Source organism: Aquarana catesbeiana, linkage group LG04, assembly GCF_042186555.1.
Source record: "Aquarana catesbeiana isolate 2022-GZ linkage group LG04, ASM4218655v1, whole genome shotgun sequence".
Taxonomy (NCBI): Eukaryota; Metazoa; Chordata; class Amphibia; order Anura; family Ranidae; genus Aquarana; species Aquarana catesbeiana.
This window is the reverse complement of record NC_133327.1, coordinates 1,591,296-1,609,720: the sequence shown is the minus strand read 5'-3', so window position 1 is coordinate 1,609,720 and position 18,425 is coordinate 1,591,296. Positions and strand designations below refer to the sequence as shown.

The 18,425-nt window shown below is 53.3% G+C and overlaps 1 protein-coding gene across 1 annotated transcript in view; it reads right to left on the bottom strand.

The window, feature by feature from the left end:
• GTF3C2 (general transcription factor IIIC subunit 2) overlaps positions 1–17,037 on the bottom strand; it is a gene marked incomplete in the record, with an annotated part of 59,594 nt that extends 42,557 nt beyond the window's left edge. Inside the window, 3 exon segments of the mRNA XM_073624721.1 lie at positions 722–1,055; positions 6,693–7,000; positions 16,913–17,037. Coding sequence (XP_073480822.1) covers positions 722–1,055; positions 6,693–6,942 — 584 coding nt within the window.
• Between the last annotated feature and the right edge of the window lie 1,388 nt (positions 17,038–18,425).

Genomic DNA, 18,425 nt, shown 5'->3' with positions numbered 1-18,425 from the left:
CATCCTGGCTGTGCCGTAGTGTAGGGCTTGCATCCACATGAGGCAGCCACCAATAATATGGACTGGCAGGATCTCCAGGTGAAAATAAAGGAAAAAAAAAAAAAAAGTGGTGCAGCCACCACATCTAAGGACTAGTAAGTTGCAATATACGGCATGTTTCATATAGGCTTTAGACACACTGAGATCTGATAGTTGCATGACCTGCTGCAAAATAAAACCAACTCACAGCTCCTGACTGTGCATAGCAGAGCCCCTATATTTTGTAAGTGATGTAAACCTTTGCACTTTATCATTTCATGCCGGTATGCACTTTCGGAAGCTGGGTGAAAAGCACAGATTACCACACTGAGGTCAGGCAGTAAAATGTCCAGCCTTAAGGGCTCTTTCAGTTTTGTCCCCCAGCTCCAGAGTCAGCTTCACAAGCTAAGCCTGGTGTCAAAAAAGAAGCCCTTCACAAGTAAACCATGCACAATTACAGCAACTGAACTTTTCAATTACTGCAGTAGGCCCGCTGTGACTTACATACAGCCTGCTGTTCCACTTTTGCATGCTTTCATCACCCCCTAAAATGCCTTCACACAGTTTCGATACCACTTTGGGGGGCAAAAGAGGACCCACCTATAATACAGGGCAGGGGTTTCTATTTTTCTGGCCACAAAATGTATTCCCTCCAGATACCCCTGCCAAATCCCCCATGATCCACAGCCCCTATAAGACTTACACTGCAGCCGCCCGCCGCCTGGGTCGTCCTCCAGGAGTCACCTCCACCTTCTCCGGCTCGGGCTCAGGCTCCACCCCTCTGCTCTCCTCTTCCAACTTCTTTGCCATTGCTATTGCCAACAGCTCTGCCTTGGACTTACGTCCCCGTTTTTTCGGCACTTTGGCGGGAGGCGTGAGAAAGGCATCAGCGGCAGGTCCGTTCCCCACAGGCAGAGACACAGACTCGGGTGGAGGCATCTGTCCCTTTGCTGAACCCCCATGCACTGTACCGGAAGGTGGAGCTGGGAAACCTTCACCGATGGAAGCTTTATCACCGCCATCAGGATGGGAGGGACCTGCAGAGAGATAGAGAATAGGCAGTAAGTCCATCGAGAACTGAATTTTCTAATTCTGGGATTAGTACTCAGTGAAATTCTACCTAGGGCAACCTCCCAAAAAAAACAAACACATTAAATCATTTCTTCTGGATTAGTTCTACACATGGCTTGAATGGTTACTGTGTTATGGTGTAGGTTACACCAGTGCATCTCCTATTTCCAGCATGCACTCTATGGGTCCTGTCCTCTTCACCCACATTTCTTGACTTGTCACTCCCCAACCCCTAGAGAGAAGGGCTCTGTGTTGGGTTCCCTGTCCAATGCCCACCAGAGCCAATCAGAGACACTGATAGTCTAGACCAGGGGTCTCCAAACTTTCCAAGCAAAGGGCCAGTTTACTGTCCTTCAAACTTTACAGTAGGAGAGCCAGATTGTGGCCAGTGCAGGTAGAAACCGCCGTAGGCTTGGTGGTGTAAAAAAATAACATAATGCCTGTGGGTAGTCAGCAGGAGGAAGAGTGCCCCACACCTCTGGTGTCAGCAGGAGGAAGAGTGCCCCCACACCTCTGGTGTCAGCAGGAGGAAGAGTGCCCCCACACCTCTGGTGTCAGCAGGAGGAAGAGTGCCCCCACACCTCTGGTGTCAGCAGGAGGAAGAGTGCCCCCACACCTCTGGTGTCAGCAGGAGGAAGAGTGCTCCATCTTTGATGTCAGGGGGACAAAATACTACCCCATTGTTGGTGTCAGAGGGAGGAATAGCATAAACTATGAAAGGGGGATTGGCGCTGTTCACTATTAAAATAATGATACCATATCTCACCACAAGGGAATGTGTGTGCAACAAATCTGGGTGAAAAAATGTTGAAAAAAATTAGTTATTAAATGTGTATAAATCGCATAAACATTAAATATCAAATGTGCAGATCACCCCAAAAAATGTATATATAAAGAAATGATGGAAATTACCATAAGTATGACTGAAACCACTAGTAGTCATAAGAACTGCTCACAATAAAATAAAATATATATATAATAAGAGCACCTTAAAAAACAGTAAATGGTAAACAGTCCAAATAGTGTTATACAAATGTGTATATATAGGATCTAAATTGTGGTCATACCAAAAGTGAAACAGTGGTGAAAAAATAATAAAGATAAAAATGATAAAAGATGTAGTTAAAAAGATATTAGGTGATAATTGTCCGTGCAAACAAAAACTTCAAAAGTGTAATGCATATATCCAAAATTGTCCTGTGTGTAAGAAAATCCTTGTGCAAAAATCTGGTGTGTATCCAAGCGATTCCGGATAGGTCTGCTGTGGTTGGTATAAACCGTCCTATATGGAACCCCCACTTGTGCCCTCACTCACCGGAGTGCCCAACCCCTGCAGGGGTAATGGGCATATAAATGCGAATCCGGTGGCCAGAATTCCAAACGATCGATGTCCCCCTCACCGACTCCTTCCCACTTGTGTCACCGCTGTGTTCTTAATGGCATCCACCGGGAAATTTCATATACATGGAGAAGAGAAGAGCCGGATCAGATGGATCTCTGGTTAGGGAGATCAAAACAAGCTTGGTGCATTAGCCAGCCGGCTTACTTGATTACCACCTGGATGTCAGGCGCAGAATCTTCATCCACTTAACCCGATCCACAGAACAGGTATTCTCTGTTTTTGCCATACCAAAAACAGAGGATACCTGTTCTGTGGATCGGGTTAAGTGGATGAAGATTCTGCGCCTGACATCCAGGTGGTAATCAAGTAAGCCGGCTGGCTAATGCACCAAGCTTGTTTTGATCTCCCTAACCAGAGATCCATCTGATCCGGCTCTTCTCTTCTCTTCTCCATGTATATGAAATTTCCCGGTGGATGCCATTAAGAACACAGCGGTGACACAAGTGGGAAGGAGTCGGTGAGGGATTTTGGATATATGCATTACACTTTTGAAGTTTTTGTTTGCACGGACAATTATCACCTAATATCTTTTTAACTACATCTTTTATCATTTCATTTTTATACCACTGTTTCACTTCTGGTATGACCACAATTTAGATCCTATATATACACCTTTGTATAACACTATTTGGACTGTTTACCATTTACTGTTTTTTAAGGTGCTCTTTATATATATATATATATTTTTTTTTTTATTTATTGTGAGCAGTTCTTATGACTACTAGTGGTTTCAGTCATACTTATGGTAATTTCCATCATTTCTTTATATATACATTTTTTGGGGTGATCTGCACATTTGATATTTAATGTTTATGCGATTATACGCATACGCTGATTTTTTTCACCCAGATTTGTTGCACACACATTCCCTTGTGGTGAGATATGGTATCATTATTTTAATAGTGAACAGCGCCAATCCCCCTTTCATAGTTTATATCATTTGGACTTCACCTAGGTGTTTTCCTTTTCTGGGGGGGGCTGCAGTTCGTATTGGTATCTGTCCTGAGCGCGGAATATTAGTATATAGAGGGAGGAATAGTGCCCTAAAGGCCAGATAAAGGCAAGCTAAGGGCCACAGTTTGAAGACCACTGGTCTAGACATGGGCCTGGGACACCGCTGGCATTGGGTTCCCTTCCTATCCCCAATCCGAAGTAGGAGGAGGCACTGTTGGTGTAGAAATAGGGCTAGGACACCACTGGCCATGCTGTCTGTGTTGCGTTTCCCCCCCTATTCTCCACCAAAGGTAGCCAAAAGACCCCGATGACAGTGTAGACATAAAGACTGGGGTGCCATTAGCCATGCTATCTGTGTTCTATTCCCTCCCCATCCCCCATCCTAGGTAGGTGGAGGCAATGGTGGTGTAGACATAGGGCTGGAACACTGCTAGCCATGCTGCCTGTAATGGGTTCCCTCTTTAAGGCTGACCAAAGGGAGGAAGAAGCACTAATAGTCTAGACATAGAACTGGGATACTGCTGGTAATTCTGTCTGTGCTGGGTTTTCTCCCTATCCCCCACCCGTCAGGGATAGGCAAAGACATTTATAGTGAAGACATAGGTCTGGGACACTGACCGCCATATCATCTGTGTTGGGTCTCCCTTCCTATCCCCCACCAGAGGTAGACGGAAATATTGACGATATAAACTTAAGGCTGGAACACCACCAGCCATGATGTCTGTATTTGATTCCGGTAGAAGGAGACATTTATGGTGTAGACCAGTGATGGCGAACCTTGGCACCCCAGATGTAGACATAGGAATGGGACACCACCAGCCATGCTTTCTGAATTTGTGTCATCCCCATCTCCTCCCTTAGTTATGAGGAGATATTCAAGTGTAGACAGGGACACCACCAGCCACTCTACCTGTGTTGGGTTCCTTCCCCATCCAACCCCTAGAGAAGGGCGGAAACATTTATGACGTAGATCAGGGGTTTCAAACGTAACTTTATTGCATGCCTGCATCAGTATTATGGTTGCCCTCAAAGGGCCGGTTGTATCTGCAAGACTAGATGTCCTGAGCATGCCACCCGTTCATTACATCAGAAGTCAAAAGTCCCCCACCCTACATCACAGTGCACCCCCCTAAACCTTGTGCTGCTACTGGGAACAAGCTGGGGGCATAGTTGTGAAGCAGAAAGTTTCTAGGTCTGGAGGAGGTGCAGAGGAAGGCAGAAGTCAGCTGCCAGAATCTGATGAATGCAGAGACAAGGGGTGCTGTGGCTGTACAGAGAGGTGCAGGATCTGTAGAAAGAGTTCTGTCCTCCTCTCTACTGCCGACTGTGGAGATGGGGGGAAAAGCCGAGCCTCTCTGCGGCTGCATGGAGAAGCACAGGATCTGGCAAAGGAGTTCTGTCTTCCTCTCTGCTGCTGAGACAAGGTGTGGGCGGAGAGTCTTATTTGTAATAGTCAGCATTTCTCCTGTTCTGCAGGACAGGAAAATGGCAGGTATTAGGACAGGGCAAAGGAAGTGCAGTACAGGAGAAATGTTGGTTGTTAGAGATATGATTACTGTATCCTATTATGATATAAACCTTTCATCAAGGCTCAACTTTTTTAATCCTTCAATATATCGATATAGTCTTGAACCAATGCCCTTGGGTATACGAGGTAAGTGTGCCAACCAATACACATGATTTGCAGAAAGAATCCAGATGTCTAATAACATTTCTTCTAATACAATACATGTAGGAACAAAAGATATCATACCAGCCTCTGTCACTGGATAACAGGAAAGATTCCAACTGTGGGGGAAGTGAGAGCAGAAGCGAGGTCTTCTCCTAGGAGGATAGCAAATCGAGAAGAAGCAAGGTCTTCTCCTAGGGGGGCAGCAAATCGAGAAGCAGCAAAGTCTTCTCCTAGGGGGGCAGCAAATCGAGAAGAAGCAAGGTCTTCTCCTACGGAGACAGCAATTGAGGAGAAGATCTTGCTCCTTCTATGGGGACAGCGATCGAGAAGAAGCGAGGACTTCTTCTCGAACGCTGTCCCCGTAGGAGAAGACTACGCTTCTACTCGGTCGCTGTCCCCGTAGAAGACCTTCATTCTTCTCAAATCCTGTCCCCATAGAAGACCTCACTTCTTCTCGATCCCTATCCCTGTAGAAGACCTCCTTTCTGTTCTATCACCGCCCCTGTAGTATAAGGCCTCACTTCTGATCTATTACCATCCCTGTGGCAGAAGACCTCACTTCTTCGCGATCGCTGTCCCCATAGTAGAAGCGAGGTCTTCTGCCACAGGGATGGTAATAGATCAGAAGGGAGGTCTTCTACTACAGGAATGGTGATAGAACAAAAACAAGGTCCTCTACTACAGAAACAGCGATGGATCAAAAGCAAGGTCTTCTGCTTCAAGGACAGCGATAGTAAAGAAGCGAGGTGTTCTGCCACAAGGATGGTGATTGATCAGAAGTGGTTTTCTACTACAGGGACAGTGACAGAACAAAAGCGAGGTCTTCTACTACAGGCACAGCAATAAAACAGAAAGGACATTTTTAACTACAGGGACAGTGATAGAACAAAAGTGAGGTCTTCTACTACAAGGACAGTGATAGATCGGAAGGGAGATCTTCTACTACGGGGACAGGGAAAATGCAGAACCGAGCTCTTCTGCTTCGGGGACGGAGATAGAGCAGAATTGAGATCTTCTGATACCCCAAGCCCAAAAGAATGATGGAACATGTAGTTCTATAAGGAGGACGCACAGGTGCCTTACAGGTCCCTTCCTCACAAATCAGCTGGGAGTTATGTCGTAACGTGTATTAAATGCTGGAAGATTAGTCTCCCATCGTGTACTTCAGCCTTTTTTTAATACCTTAATTGTATCAGACAAATTACAGTATTAAATAGATGCACACTAACATCTACATACTCCAGAGCCTCTGTAAGCTAGAACCAGTGTTTTCCTTAGAGGGCCCTTAGCCTGATGTAATCACTGCGCTGAAATGGTGATCACATGATCAGGAACCTCTCTGGTTCCCCATTGTCAGCTGAGACCTGAGCTGTCAGTAACAACCAAGTTTGAACTCTAGCAGCACAAACTATTGGCGCCAAATTGGAAAGGGGAGGAAGACCAGGCCAATCCCCGTCTGAAATTGTCTTTGGTGTCACCCCGCAGTATAAGGACAATCCTCTCCTACACTGTCCCCTGTGGTTACCACAGAGCACAAAGACAACCCTCTTTTGCAGCACAGGCGATGTCACTCACCTGTTCCTTCATCCTGTCCCATCTTGGTGTCCTGTTTGGACGACACCAGGGAGTTCTCAGACCGGGCCGCAGTATCCACCCGGGACAGCACTACGTTGAGCCCCTTTAAGGGGGAGTGGGTGAGGGACACAACGGGCTCCTTCCTGCACCACCTCTTGGCCTGGGCAGGGACGGCAGGGGGAGGGGTGGGGTCTTCGTCCCTTTGCTGTACCATGTCCTGTGCACAGTTATCGGGTCCAGAGAGGTCCATTAATCTGGAAGGTTGGTGTTGCGTGGCGGGGTCATAGCTTCCTGTGGCGGTGTCACATCTGTGGAGAGAAGAGAGTCACTGAGCACATTGTATTTTTTAGAAGGCCGTCATAGAGTCAGCCAGTATGACCTGAGCATCAGAACAGGAACTTTCCTACAGCAAAGAGGTAAAACAGCGGACAGACACGTAATGCGTCCTCTCCATAATATCCGATGCTGGTGATGATAGGCTGGAGGAAACAAGCAACGCAATCAGCGCCCAGACGGGGAGGAGCCTCACAAATCCTCCAATCATATTCTGGGTACTTTTTTCTTCCCTCCCTGCTATCCTCCAACCCCTCCCATGTTCAGCCACCTTCTGGGGTTCGGAAGACTCTGGTGGAGGGTAAAGCCTTTCTATGAGAGCTCTCCGGGTGCCTCCAATCTCTCCATTATTGTCATCTGGTCTCAGAAGTTGGCTGTTTAAAAATGTGAGTGCGCTCTGCCCTCACTTGTAATAGCGCTTCCTATCACCCTGCCCAGATCTGTTTGTAGGTGAGGTTGTGGCCTGTTTGGCAGGGATGGCACCTCACCGTCTGCTACCTCCAGAGGCATCAATAGAAGAAAATGGGTGCCTGCTTCGTACTCTGCAGTCATCCATTCCATCCTGCCTATCTAGACTCCGTATGTCCCTGCATTTTAACACCCATCAACCCTGCCTCTTGCCTCCCCCACCTCTTGCTATCCCTACCTCTCGCCACCACTACCTGCCTGCCAAGCTCTCCCTGCCTCTTGCCATCTCTGCCCCCTGTTATCCTTGCCTCCACACCCACCTCCCCCCTACTCCACCTTCTCCTGCCATCCTTGTCCCTTGCTGCATTCAACCCCCCCACCCCTGACTCTTACAATCCCTGCCTCCCATTGCCCCCACCTCTCGTTCCCTGTTGTCCCTGTCTACTCCACCCCTGCTTCACCTGCCTCTTCCTGTCTTTGCCTCCTGTTGTCCCTGGCTCTGCCCACGCCAGCTTCCCCTCATTACCGCCTCTGCCCACCCAAGCATCCCCTGTCATTCGTGCCTCTGCCCACCCAAGCTTCCTGTCATTCCTGCCTCTGCCCACCCAAGCTTCCTGTCATTCCTGCCTCTGCCCACCCAAGCTTCCTGTCATTCCTGCCTCTGCCCACCCAAGCTTCCTGTCATTCCTGCCTCTGCCCACCCAAGCTTCCTGTCATTCCTGCCTCTGCCCACCCAAGCTTCTGCCTCTGCCCACCCCACTTCTCCTGCCTCCTGTTATTTGCCCACCCCAGCTTCCTGTCATTCCTGCCTCTGCCCACCCCAACTTCCCATCATTCCTGCCTCTGTCCACCCAAGCTCCGCCCACGCAAGCTTCCTGTCATTCCTGCCTCTGCCCACCCCAGCTTCCCCTGCCTCCTGTGATTCTTGTTTCTACCCACCCTCACTTCCTGTCATACCTGCCTCTACCCACCAACGCTTCCTGTCATTCCTGCCTCTGCCCACCCCAGCTTCCCCTACCTCCTGTCATTCCTGCCTCTGCCAACCCAAGCTTCCCGTTATTCCTGACTCTGCCCACCCCAACTTGCAGTCATTCCTGCCTCTGCCCACCCCAGCTCCCCCTGCCTCTGTCCACCCCAGCTCTGCCCACGCAAGCTTCCTGTCATTCCTGCCTCTGCCCACCCCAGCTTCCCCTGCCTCCTGTCATTCCTGCCTCTGCCCACCCAAGCTTCCTGTCATTCCTGCATCTGCCCACCCAAGCTTCTGCCTCTGCCTACCCCAACTTCCTGTCATTCCTGCCTCTGCCCACCTCAACTTCCCGTCATTCCTGCCTCTGCCCAGCCCAGCTTCCCCTGCCTCCTGTCTTTCCTGCCTCTGTCCACCCCAGCTCTGCCCACGCAAGCTTCCTGTCATTCCTGCCTCTGCCCACCCCAGCTTCCCCTGCCTCCTGTCATTCTTGTCTCTACCCACCCAAGCTTCCCGTTATTCCTGCCTCTGCCCACCCCAACTTCCAGTCATTCCTGCCTCTGCCCACCTAAGCTTCCCCTGCCTCCTGTCATTCTTGTCTCTGTCCACCCCAGCCTCCTGTCATTCCTGCCTCTGCCCACCCACGCTTCCTGTCATTCCCGCCTCTGCCCACCCAAAATTCCTGTCATTCCGGCCTCTGCCCACCCCAGCTTCCCCTACCTCCTGTCATTCCTGCCTCTACCCACCCACGCTTCCAGTCATTCCTGCCTCTGCCCACCCCAACTTACCATCATTCCTGCCTCTGCCCACCCCAACTTACCATCATTCCTGCCTCTGCCCACCCCAGCTTCCCCTGCCTCCTGTCATTCCTGCCTCTGTCCACCCCAGCTCTGCCCACGCAAGCTTCCTGTCATTCCTGCCTCTGCCCACCCCAGCTTCCCCTGCCTCCTGTCATTCCTGCCTCTGCCCACCCAAGCTTCCTGTCATTCCTGCCTCTGCCCACCCAAGCTTCCCCTACCTCCTGTCATTCCTGCCTCTGCCCACCCAAGCTTCCCGTTATTCCTGACTCTGCCCACCCCAACTTCCCGTCATTCCTGCCTCGGCCCACCCAAACTTCCAGTCATTCCTGCCTCTGCCCACCCCAACTTCCAGTCATTCCTGCCTCTGCCCACCCCAACTTCCAGTCATTCCTGCCTCTGCCCACCCCAACTTCCCCTGCCTCCTGTCTTTTCTGCCTCTGTCCACCCCAGCTCTGCCCACGCAAGCTTCCTGTCATACCTGCCTCTGCCCACCCCAGCTTCCCTTGCCTCCTGTCATTCTTGTCTCTGCCCACCCCAGCCTCCTGTCATTCCTGCCTCTGCCCACACAAGCTTCCTGTCATTCCTGCCTCTGCCCACACAAGCTTCCTGTCATTCCTGCCTGTGCCCACCCAAGCTTCCTGTCATTCCTGCCTGTGCCCACCCAAGCTCTCAGTCATTCCTGCCTGTGCCCACCCAAGCTTCCAGTCATTCCTGCCTCTGCCCACCCCAGCTGTTCCCACCCCAACTTCCTGTCATTCCTGCCTCTACCCAGCCCAGCTTCCCCTGCCATTCTTGCCTCTGCCCACCCCAGCTTCCTGTCTTTGCCCACCCACGCTTCCAGTTATTCCTGTCTCTGCCCACCCCACGTCTCCTGTCATTCCTGCCTCTGCCCACCCCAGCTTCCCCTGCCTCCTGTCATTCTTGTCTCTACCCACCCACACTTCCTGTCATACCTGCCTCTACCCACCCACGCTTCCTGTCATTCCCGCCTCTGCCCACCCAAACTTCCTGTCATTCCGGCCTCTGCCCACCCCAGCTTCCCCTACCTCCTGTCATTCCTGCCTCTACCCACACACGCTTCCTGTCATTCCTGCCTCTGCCCACCCCAACTTCCAGTCATTCCTGCCTCTGCCCACCCCAACTTCCAGTCATTCCTGCCTCTGCCCACCCCAACTTCCAGTCATTCCTGCCTCTGCCCACCCCAACTTCCAGTCATTCCTGCCTCTGCCCACCCCAACTTCCAGTCATTCCTGCCTCTGCCCACCCCAACTTCCAGTCATTCCTGCCTCTGCCCACCCCAACTTCCAGTCATTCCTGCCTCTGCCCACCCCAACTTCCAGTCATTCCTGCCTCTGCCCACCCCAACTTCCAGTCATTCCTGCCTCTGCCCACCCCAGCTTCCTGTCATTCCTGCCTCTGCCCACCCAAGCTTCCTGTCATTCCTGCCTCTGCCCACTCAAGCTTCCTGTCATTCCTGCCTCTGCCCACCCAAGCTTCCTGTCATTCCTGCCTCTGCCCACCCAAGCTTCCTGTCATTCCTGCCTCTGCCCACCCAAGCTTCCTGTCATTCCTGCCTCTGCCCACCCAAGCTTCTGCCTCTGCCCACCCCACTTCTCCTGCCTCCTGTTATTTGCCCACCCCAGCTTCCTGTCATTCCTGCCTCTGCCCACCCCAACTTCCCATCATTCCTGCCTCTGTCCACCCAAGCTCCGCCCACGCAAGCTTCCTGTCATTCCTGCCTCTGCCCACCCCAGCTTCCCCTGCCTCCTGTGATTCTTGTTTCTACCCACCCTCACTTCCTGTCATACCTGCCTCTACCCACCAACGCTTCCTGTCATTCCTGCCTCTGCCCACCCCAGCTTCCCCTACCTCCTGTCATTCCTGCCTCTGCCAACCCAAGCTTCCCGTTATTCCTGACTCTGCCCACCCCAACTTGCAGTCATTCCTGCCTCTGCCCACCCCAGCTCCCCCTGCCTCTGTCCACCCCAGCTCTGCCCACGCAAGCTTCCTGTCATTCCTGCCTCTGCCCACCCCAGCTTCCCCTGCCTCCTGTCATTCCTGCCTCTGCCCACCCAAGCTTCCTGTCATTCCTGCATCTGCCCACCCAAGCTTCTGCCTCTGCCTACCCCAACTTCCTGTCATTCCTGCCTCTGCCCACCTCAACTTCCCGTCATTCCTGCCTCTGCCCAGCCCAGCTTCCCCTGCCTCCTGTCTTTCCTGCCTCTGTCCACCCCAGCTCTGCCCACGCAAGCTTCCTGTCATTCCTGCCTCTGCCCACCCCAGCTTCCCCTGCCTCCTGTCATTCTTGTCTCTACCCACCCAAGCTTCCCGTTATTCCTGCCTCTGCCCACCCCAACTTCCAGTCATTCCTGCCTCTGCCCACCTAAGCTTCCCCTGCCTCCTGTCATTCTTGTCTCTGCCCACCCCAGCCTCCTGTCATTCCTGCCTCTGCCCACCCACGCTTCCTGTCATTCCCGCCTCTGCCCACCCAAAATTCCTGTCATTCCGGCCTCTGCCCACCCCAGCTTCCCCTACCTCCTGTCATTCCTGCCTCTACCCACCCACGCTTCCAGTCATTCCTGCCTCTGCCCACCCCAACTTACCATCATTCCTGCCTCTGCCCACCCCAACTTACCATCATTCCTGCCTCTGCCCACCCCAGCTTCCCCTGCCTCCTGTCATTCCTGCCTCTGTCCACCCCAGCTCTGCCCACGCAAGCTTCCTGTCATTCCTGCCTCTGCCCACCCCAGCTTCCCCTGCCTCCTGTCATTCCTGCCTCTGCCCACCCAAGCTTCCTGTCATTCCTGCCTCTGCCCACCCAAGCTTCCCCTACCTCCTGTCATTCCTGCCTCTGCCCACCCAAGCTTCCCGTTATTCCTGACTCTGCCCACCCCAACTTCCCGTCATTCCTGCCTCGGCCCACCCAAACTTCCAGTCATTCCTGCCTCTGCCCACCCCAACTTCCAGTCATTCCTGCCTCTGCCCACCCCAACTTCCAGTCATTCCTGCCTCTGCCCACCCCAACTTCCCCTGCCTCCTGTCTTTTCTGCCTCTGTCCACCCCAGCTCTGCCCACGCAAGCTTCCTGTCATACCTGCCTCTGCCCACCCCAGCTTCCCTTGCCTCCTGTCATTCTTGTCTCTGCCCACCCCAGCCTCCTGTCATTCCTGCCTCTGCCCACACAAGCTTCCTGTCATTCCTGCCTCTGCCCACACAAGCTTCCTGTCATTCCTGCCTGTGCCCACCCAAGCTTCCTGTCATTCCTGCCTGTGCCCACCCAAGCTCTCAGTCATTCCTGCCTGTGCCCACCCAAGCTTCCAGTCATTCCTGCCTCTGCCCACCCCAGCTGTTCCCACCCCAACTTCCTGTCATTCCTGCCTCTACCCAGCCCAGCTTCCCCTGCCATTCTTGCCTCTGCCCACCCCAGCTTCCTGTCTTTGCCCACCCACGCTTCCAGTTATTCCTGTCTCTGCCCACCCCACGTCTCCTGTCATTCCTGCCTCTGCCCACCCCAGCTTCCCCTGCCTCCTGTCATTCTTGTCTCTACCCACCCACACTTCCTGTCATACCTGCCTCTACCCACCCACGCTTCCTGTCATTCCCGCCTCTGCCCACCCAAACTTCCTGTCATTCCGGCCTCTGCCCACCCCAGCTTCCCCTACCTCCTGTCATTCCTGCCTCTACCCACACACGCTTCCTGTCATTCCTGCCTCTGCCCACCCCAACTTCCAGTCATTCCTGCCTCTGCCCACCCCAACTTCCAGTCATTCCTGCCTCTGCCCACCCCAACTTCCAGTCATTCCTGCCTCTGCCCACCCCAACTTCCAGTCATTCCTGCCTCTGCCCACCCCAACTTCCAGTCATTCCTGCCTCTGCCCACCCCAACTTCCAGTCATTCCTGCCTCTGCCCACCCCAACTTCCAGTCATTCCTGCCTCTGCCCACCCCAACTTCCAGTCATTCCTGCCTCTGCCCACCCCAGCTTCCTGTCATTCCTGCCTCTGCCCACCCAAGCTTCCTGTCATTCCTGCCTCTGCCCACTCAAGCTTCCTGTCATTCCTGCCTCTGCCCACCCAAGCTTCCTGTCATTCCTGCCTCTGCCCACCCAAGCTTCCTGTCATTCCTGCCTCTGCCCACCCAAGCTTCCTGTCATTCCTGCCTCTGCCCACCCAAGCTTCTGCCTCTGCCCACCCCACTTCTCCTGCCTCCTGTTATTTGCCCACCCCAGCTTCCTGTCATTCCTGCCTCTGCCCACCCCAACTTCCCATCATTCCTGCCTCTGTCCACCCAAGCTCCGCCCACGCAAGCTTCCTGTCATTCCTGCCTCTGCCCACCCCAGCTTCCCCTGCCTCCTGTGATTCTTGTTTCTACCCACCCTCACTTCCTGTCATACCTGCCTCTACCCACCAACGCTTCCTGTCATTCCTGCCTCTGCCCACCCCAGCTTCCCCTACCTCCTGTCATTCCTGCCTCTGCCAACCCAAGCTTCCCGTTATTCCTGACTCTGCCCACCCCAACTTGCAGTCATTCCTGCCTCTGCCCACCCCAGCTCCCCCTGCCTCTGTCCACCCCAGCTCTGCCCACGCAAGCTTCCTGTCATTCCTGCCTCTGCCCACCCCAGCTTCCCCTGCCTCCTGTCATTCCTGCCTCTGCCCACCCAAGCTTCCTGTCATTCCTGCATCTGCCCACCCAAGCTTCTGCCTCTGCCTACCCCAACTTCCTGTCATTCCTGCCTCTGCCCACCTCAACTTCCCGTCATTCCTGCCTCTGCCCAGCCCAGCTTCCCCTGCCTCCTGTCTTTCCTGCCTCTGTCCACCCCAGCTCTGCCCACGCAAGCTTCCTGTCATTCCTGCCTCTGCCCACTCCAGCTTCCCCTGCCTCCTGTCATTCTTGTCTCTACCCACCCAAGCTTCCCGTTATTCCTGCCTCTGCCCACCCCAACTTCCAGTCATTCCTGCCTCTGCCCACCTAAGCTTCCCCTGCCTCCTGTCATTCTTGTCTCTGCCCACCCCAGCCTCCTGTCATTCCTGCCTCTGCCCACCCACGCTTCCTGTCATTCCCGCCTCTGCCCACCCAAAATTCCTGTCATTCCGGCCTCTGCCCACCCCAGCTTCCCCTACCTCCTGTCATTCCTGCCTCTACCCACCCACGCTTCCAGTCATTCCTGCCTCTGCCCACCCCAACTTACCATCATTCCTGCCTCTGCCCACCCCAACTTACCATCATTCCTGCCTCTGCCCACCCCAGCTTCCCCTGCCTCCTGTCATTCCTGCCTCTGTCCACCCCAGCTCTGCCCACGCAAGCTTCCTGTCATTCCTGCCTCTGCCCACCCCAGCTTCCCCTGCCTCCTGTCATTCCTGCCTCTGCCCACCCCAGCTTCCTGTCATTCCTGCCTCTGCCCACCCAAGCTTCCCCTACCTCCTGTCATTCCTGCCTCTGCCCACCCAAGCTTCCCGTTATTCCTGACTCTGCCCACCCCAACTTCCCGTCATTCCTGCCTCGGCCCACCCAAACTTCCAGTCATTCCTGCCTCTGCCCACCCCAACTTCCAGTCATTCCTGCCTCTGCCCACCCCAACTTCCAGTCATTCCTGCCTCTGCCCACCCCAACTTCCAGTCATTCCTGCCTCTGCCCACCCCAACTTCCAGTCATTCCTGCCTCTGCCCACCCCAACTTCCCCTGCCTCCTGTCTTTTCTGCCTCTGTCCACCCCAGCTCTGCCCACGCAAGCTTCCTGTCATACCTGCCTCTGCCCACCCCAGCTTCCCTTGCCTCCTGTCATTCTTGTCTCTGCCCACCCCAGCCTCCTGTCATTCCTGCCTCTGCCCACACAAGCTTCCTGTCATTCCTGCCTGTGCCCACCCAAGCTTCCTGTCATTCCTGCCTGTGCCCACCCAAGCTCTCAGTCATTCCTGCCTGTGCCCACCCAAGCTTCCAGTCATTCCTGCCTCTGCCCACCCCAGCTGTTCCCACCCCAACTTCCTGTCATTCCTGCCTCTACCCAGCCCAGCTTCCCCTGCCATTCTTGCCTCTGCCCACCCCAGCTTCCTGTCTTTGCCCACCCACGCTTCCAGTTATTCCTGTCTCTGCCCACCCCACGTCTCCTGTCATTCCTGCCTCTGCCCACCCCAGCTTCCCCTGCCTCCTGTCATTCTTGTCTCTACCCACCCACGCTTCCTGTCATTCCCGCCTCTGCCCACCCAAACTTCCTGTCATTCCGGCCTCTGCCCACCCCAGCTTCCCCTACCTCCTGTCATTCCTGCCTCTACCCACACACGCTTCCTGTCATTCCTGCCTCTGCCCACCCCAACTTCCAGTCATTCCTGCCTCTGCCCACCCCAACTTCCAGTCATTCCTGCCTCTGCCCACCCCAACTTCCAGTCATTCCTGCCTCTGCCCACCCCAACTTCCAGTCATTCCTGCCTCTGCCCACCCCAACTTCCAGTCATTCCTGCCTCTGCCCACCCCAACTTCCAGTCATTCCTGCCTCTGCCCACCCCAACTTCCAGTCATTCCTGCCTCTGCCCACCCCAGCTTCCCCTGCCTCCTGTCATTCCTGCCTCTGTCCACCCCAGCTCTGCCCACGCAAGCTTCCTGTCATTCTGCCCCTGCCCACACCAGCTTCCTCTGCCTCCTGTCATTCTTATCTCTGCCCACCTCAACTTCCTGTCATTCCTGCCTCTACCCAGCCCAGCTTCCTGTCTTTGCCCACCCAAGCTTCCAGTTATTCCTGACTCTGCCCACCCCAACTCACCATCATTCCTGCCTCTGCCCACCCCAACTTCCAGTCATTCCTGCCTCTGCCCACCCCAGCTTCCCCTGCCTCCTGTCTTTCCTGCCTCTGTCCACCCCAGCTCTGCCCACGCAAGCTTCCTGTCTTTCCTGCCTCTGTCCACCCCAGCTGCCCCAACCTCCTGCCATTCTTGCCTCTGCCCACCCCAGCTTCCTGTCTTTGCCCACCCAAGCTTCCAGTTATTCCTGTCTCTGCCCACCCCATGTCCCCTGTCATTCCTGCCACTGCCTACCCCAGCCTCTTGCTGCCCACCAATCCAGCTTCTCCCGCCCCCCCCCCCCCCCTCTTGCGGTTCCTGCCTCCCCACCCCTAACTTTTACCATCCCTGCCTCCTGTCGTCCCTAACCCTCACCCCCCTATCAGCTTCTCCTACCCCGTCATCCTTGTCCCTTGCTGTACCTACCTCCCCCAACCCCTGCCTCCCATTGTCCCGGTCTCTGCTCGCCCTGGCCACCGACCTCACCTCCCATCGTCCCTTACCTATTGCCACCTGTCATCCCTGCCTGCCAACCGTGACTCCAGCAACCTCGGCTTGCCCTGCCTATTGCTGCCCATGCCTACCCCCGCCGCCAACCCTGCATCTTGCAGTCATTGCCCCCCAGCCCTGCCTTGTATTATCCCTACATGTTGTCAGCCCTGCCCCTTGCTGTACCCTCTTCCCACTGCCTTTCCCCTGGCATCTTGCAGTCAGTGCCTCCCCCCATCTTCTACTACATCTTGTCTTCCTTGTCACCCCGCTTGCCAACATTGCTTCCCCCCTAAACTCCACACTGTCACCCCGCTCCTCTGCAGGGGATAATCAGAGCGGCTCCTGTCATCCTCATCCCTGGTGTGGAAGATCAGACACATACACACCACACAACCCTCCTCCAACATACCGAGAGGACGTACACAACCCCCTCACCCCTCCTGGCCCGGTACTTACCTCTTCTCCGCTCACACACCAACACAACACACGTTTAAAGAAGGCGCCGCGGAGCCGCAGACGCACCGAGATGACGCCCGACCACAAACCGCGCCCACCTCTGTCTCATCTCCCCGCCCACACCTGTCATCGTCCTGTCACTTGAGCTTCGACAACATGGCCGCCCGCTTCGGCACAGCCCGCCCGCCATCTTCCCGTATACCAACATGCCGCTGACTGCGCGGGGGCGCTTTAAAACATTTTTTTTTCTTATTTATTGTTATATTATTAAATTGTGTTTAAAAAAAAAAAAAAAGATGACTTTTATTGGTGTCACGTACGTTCGGCGGGAAGGGGTTAAGGGGCGTGGCAGGGTGTGTGTCCTATCCCTGCATATTTTTGCTGATAGGTGTCCTTCATTCCCATCTCAAAAAGTTGGGAGGTATGCTTTTTTGGGCCTGGAGATTAGCAAAAAATAAAAAATGACATGAAGCAGAGACCCCTAAGAATACAATGGTGGTAGTTGCAATTTTTTTTATGTAGCACAATATTAGAATAACGGTTAATCAAGCACAAATTTTTTAGTAAGAATGAAATCATTTAATTTCAGTGCATACAAACACAATAGAAGACCTGATTTTTTTGGTAAAATATAAAAAAGATGAGGTTGCACCGAGTAGTGAGATACCAAACATGTCACCATAAAATAGTGCTCTCCTGTGATACAGTGACCAGCGTCACAACATTGTCCATAGGTGGCGCTATGACATCCAGCAGAGGTGACCCAAACAGAGATAACGGGTTAATGACAGATGTACAATCACTGATCTCACTCCGGCGTGCGTGGTGATACACAGGGCCTTGAAAAAGTATTCGCACCCCTTGAAATTTTCCACAAAACGTAAATGTATATTATTGGGATTTTATGTGATAGACCAACACAAAGTGGCACAAAATTGTGAAGTGGAAGGAAAACGATGAATGGTTTTCAACACTTTTTTTTACAAATAAATCTGTGAAAAGTGTGGGGTGCATTTGTATTCAGTCCCCCTTTACTCTGATACCCCTAACTTAAAGCGGTGTTCCGCCCCCCAAAAAAAAAAAAAAAAAAAAAAAAAAAATATATATATATATATATATATATATATATATATATATATATATATATATATATATATAAAATACAGCTGTTCTGTGAAGCCCTCAGAGGTTTGTTAGAGAACCTTAGTGAACAAACAGCATCATGAAGGCGATACAGCATTATGAGCACGGTGAGGCTGCGATTATAGGCACAGCGAGGCTGCGATCATGGACATGGTGAGACAGCATTATAGGCATGGTGAGGCTGTGATTATTGGCACAGTGAGGCTGCAATTATGGGCAAGGTAAGACAGCATTATGGGCACGGTGAGACAGCATTATGGGCACGGTGAGGCTGTGATTATGGGCACGGTGAGACAGCATTATGGGCACGGCGAGGCTGTGATTATGGGCACTGTGAGACAGCATTATGGGCACAGTGAGACTGCATTAT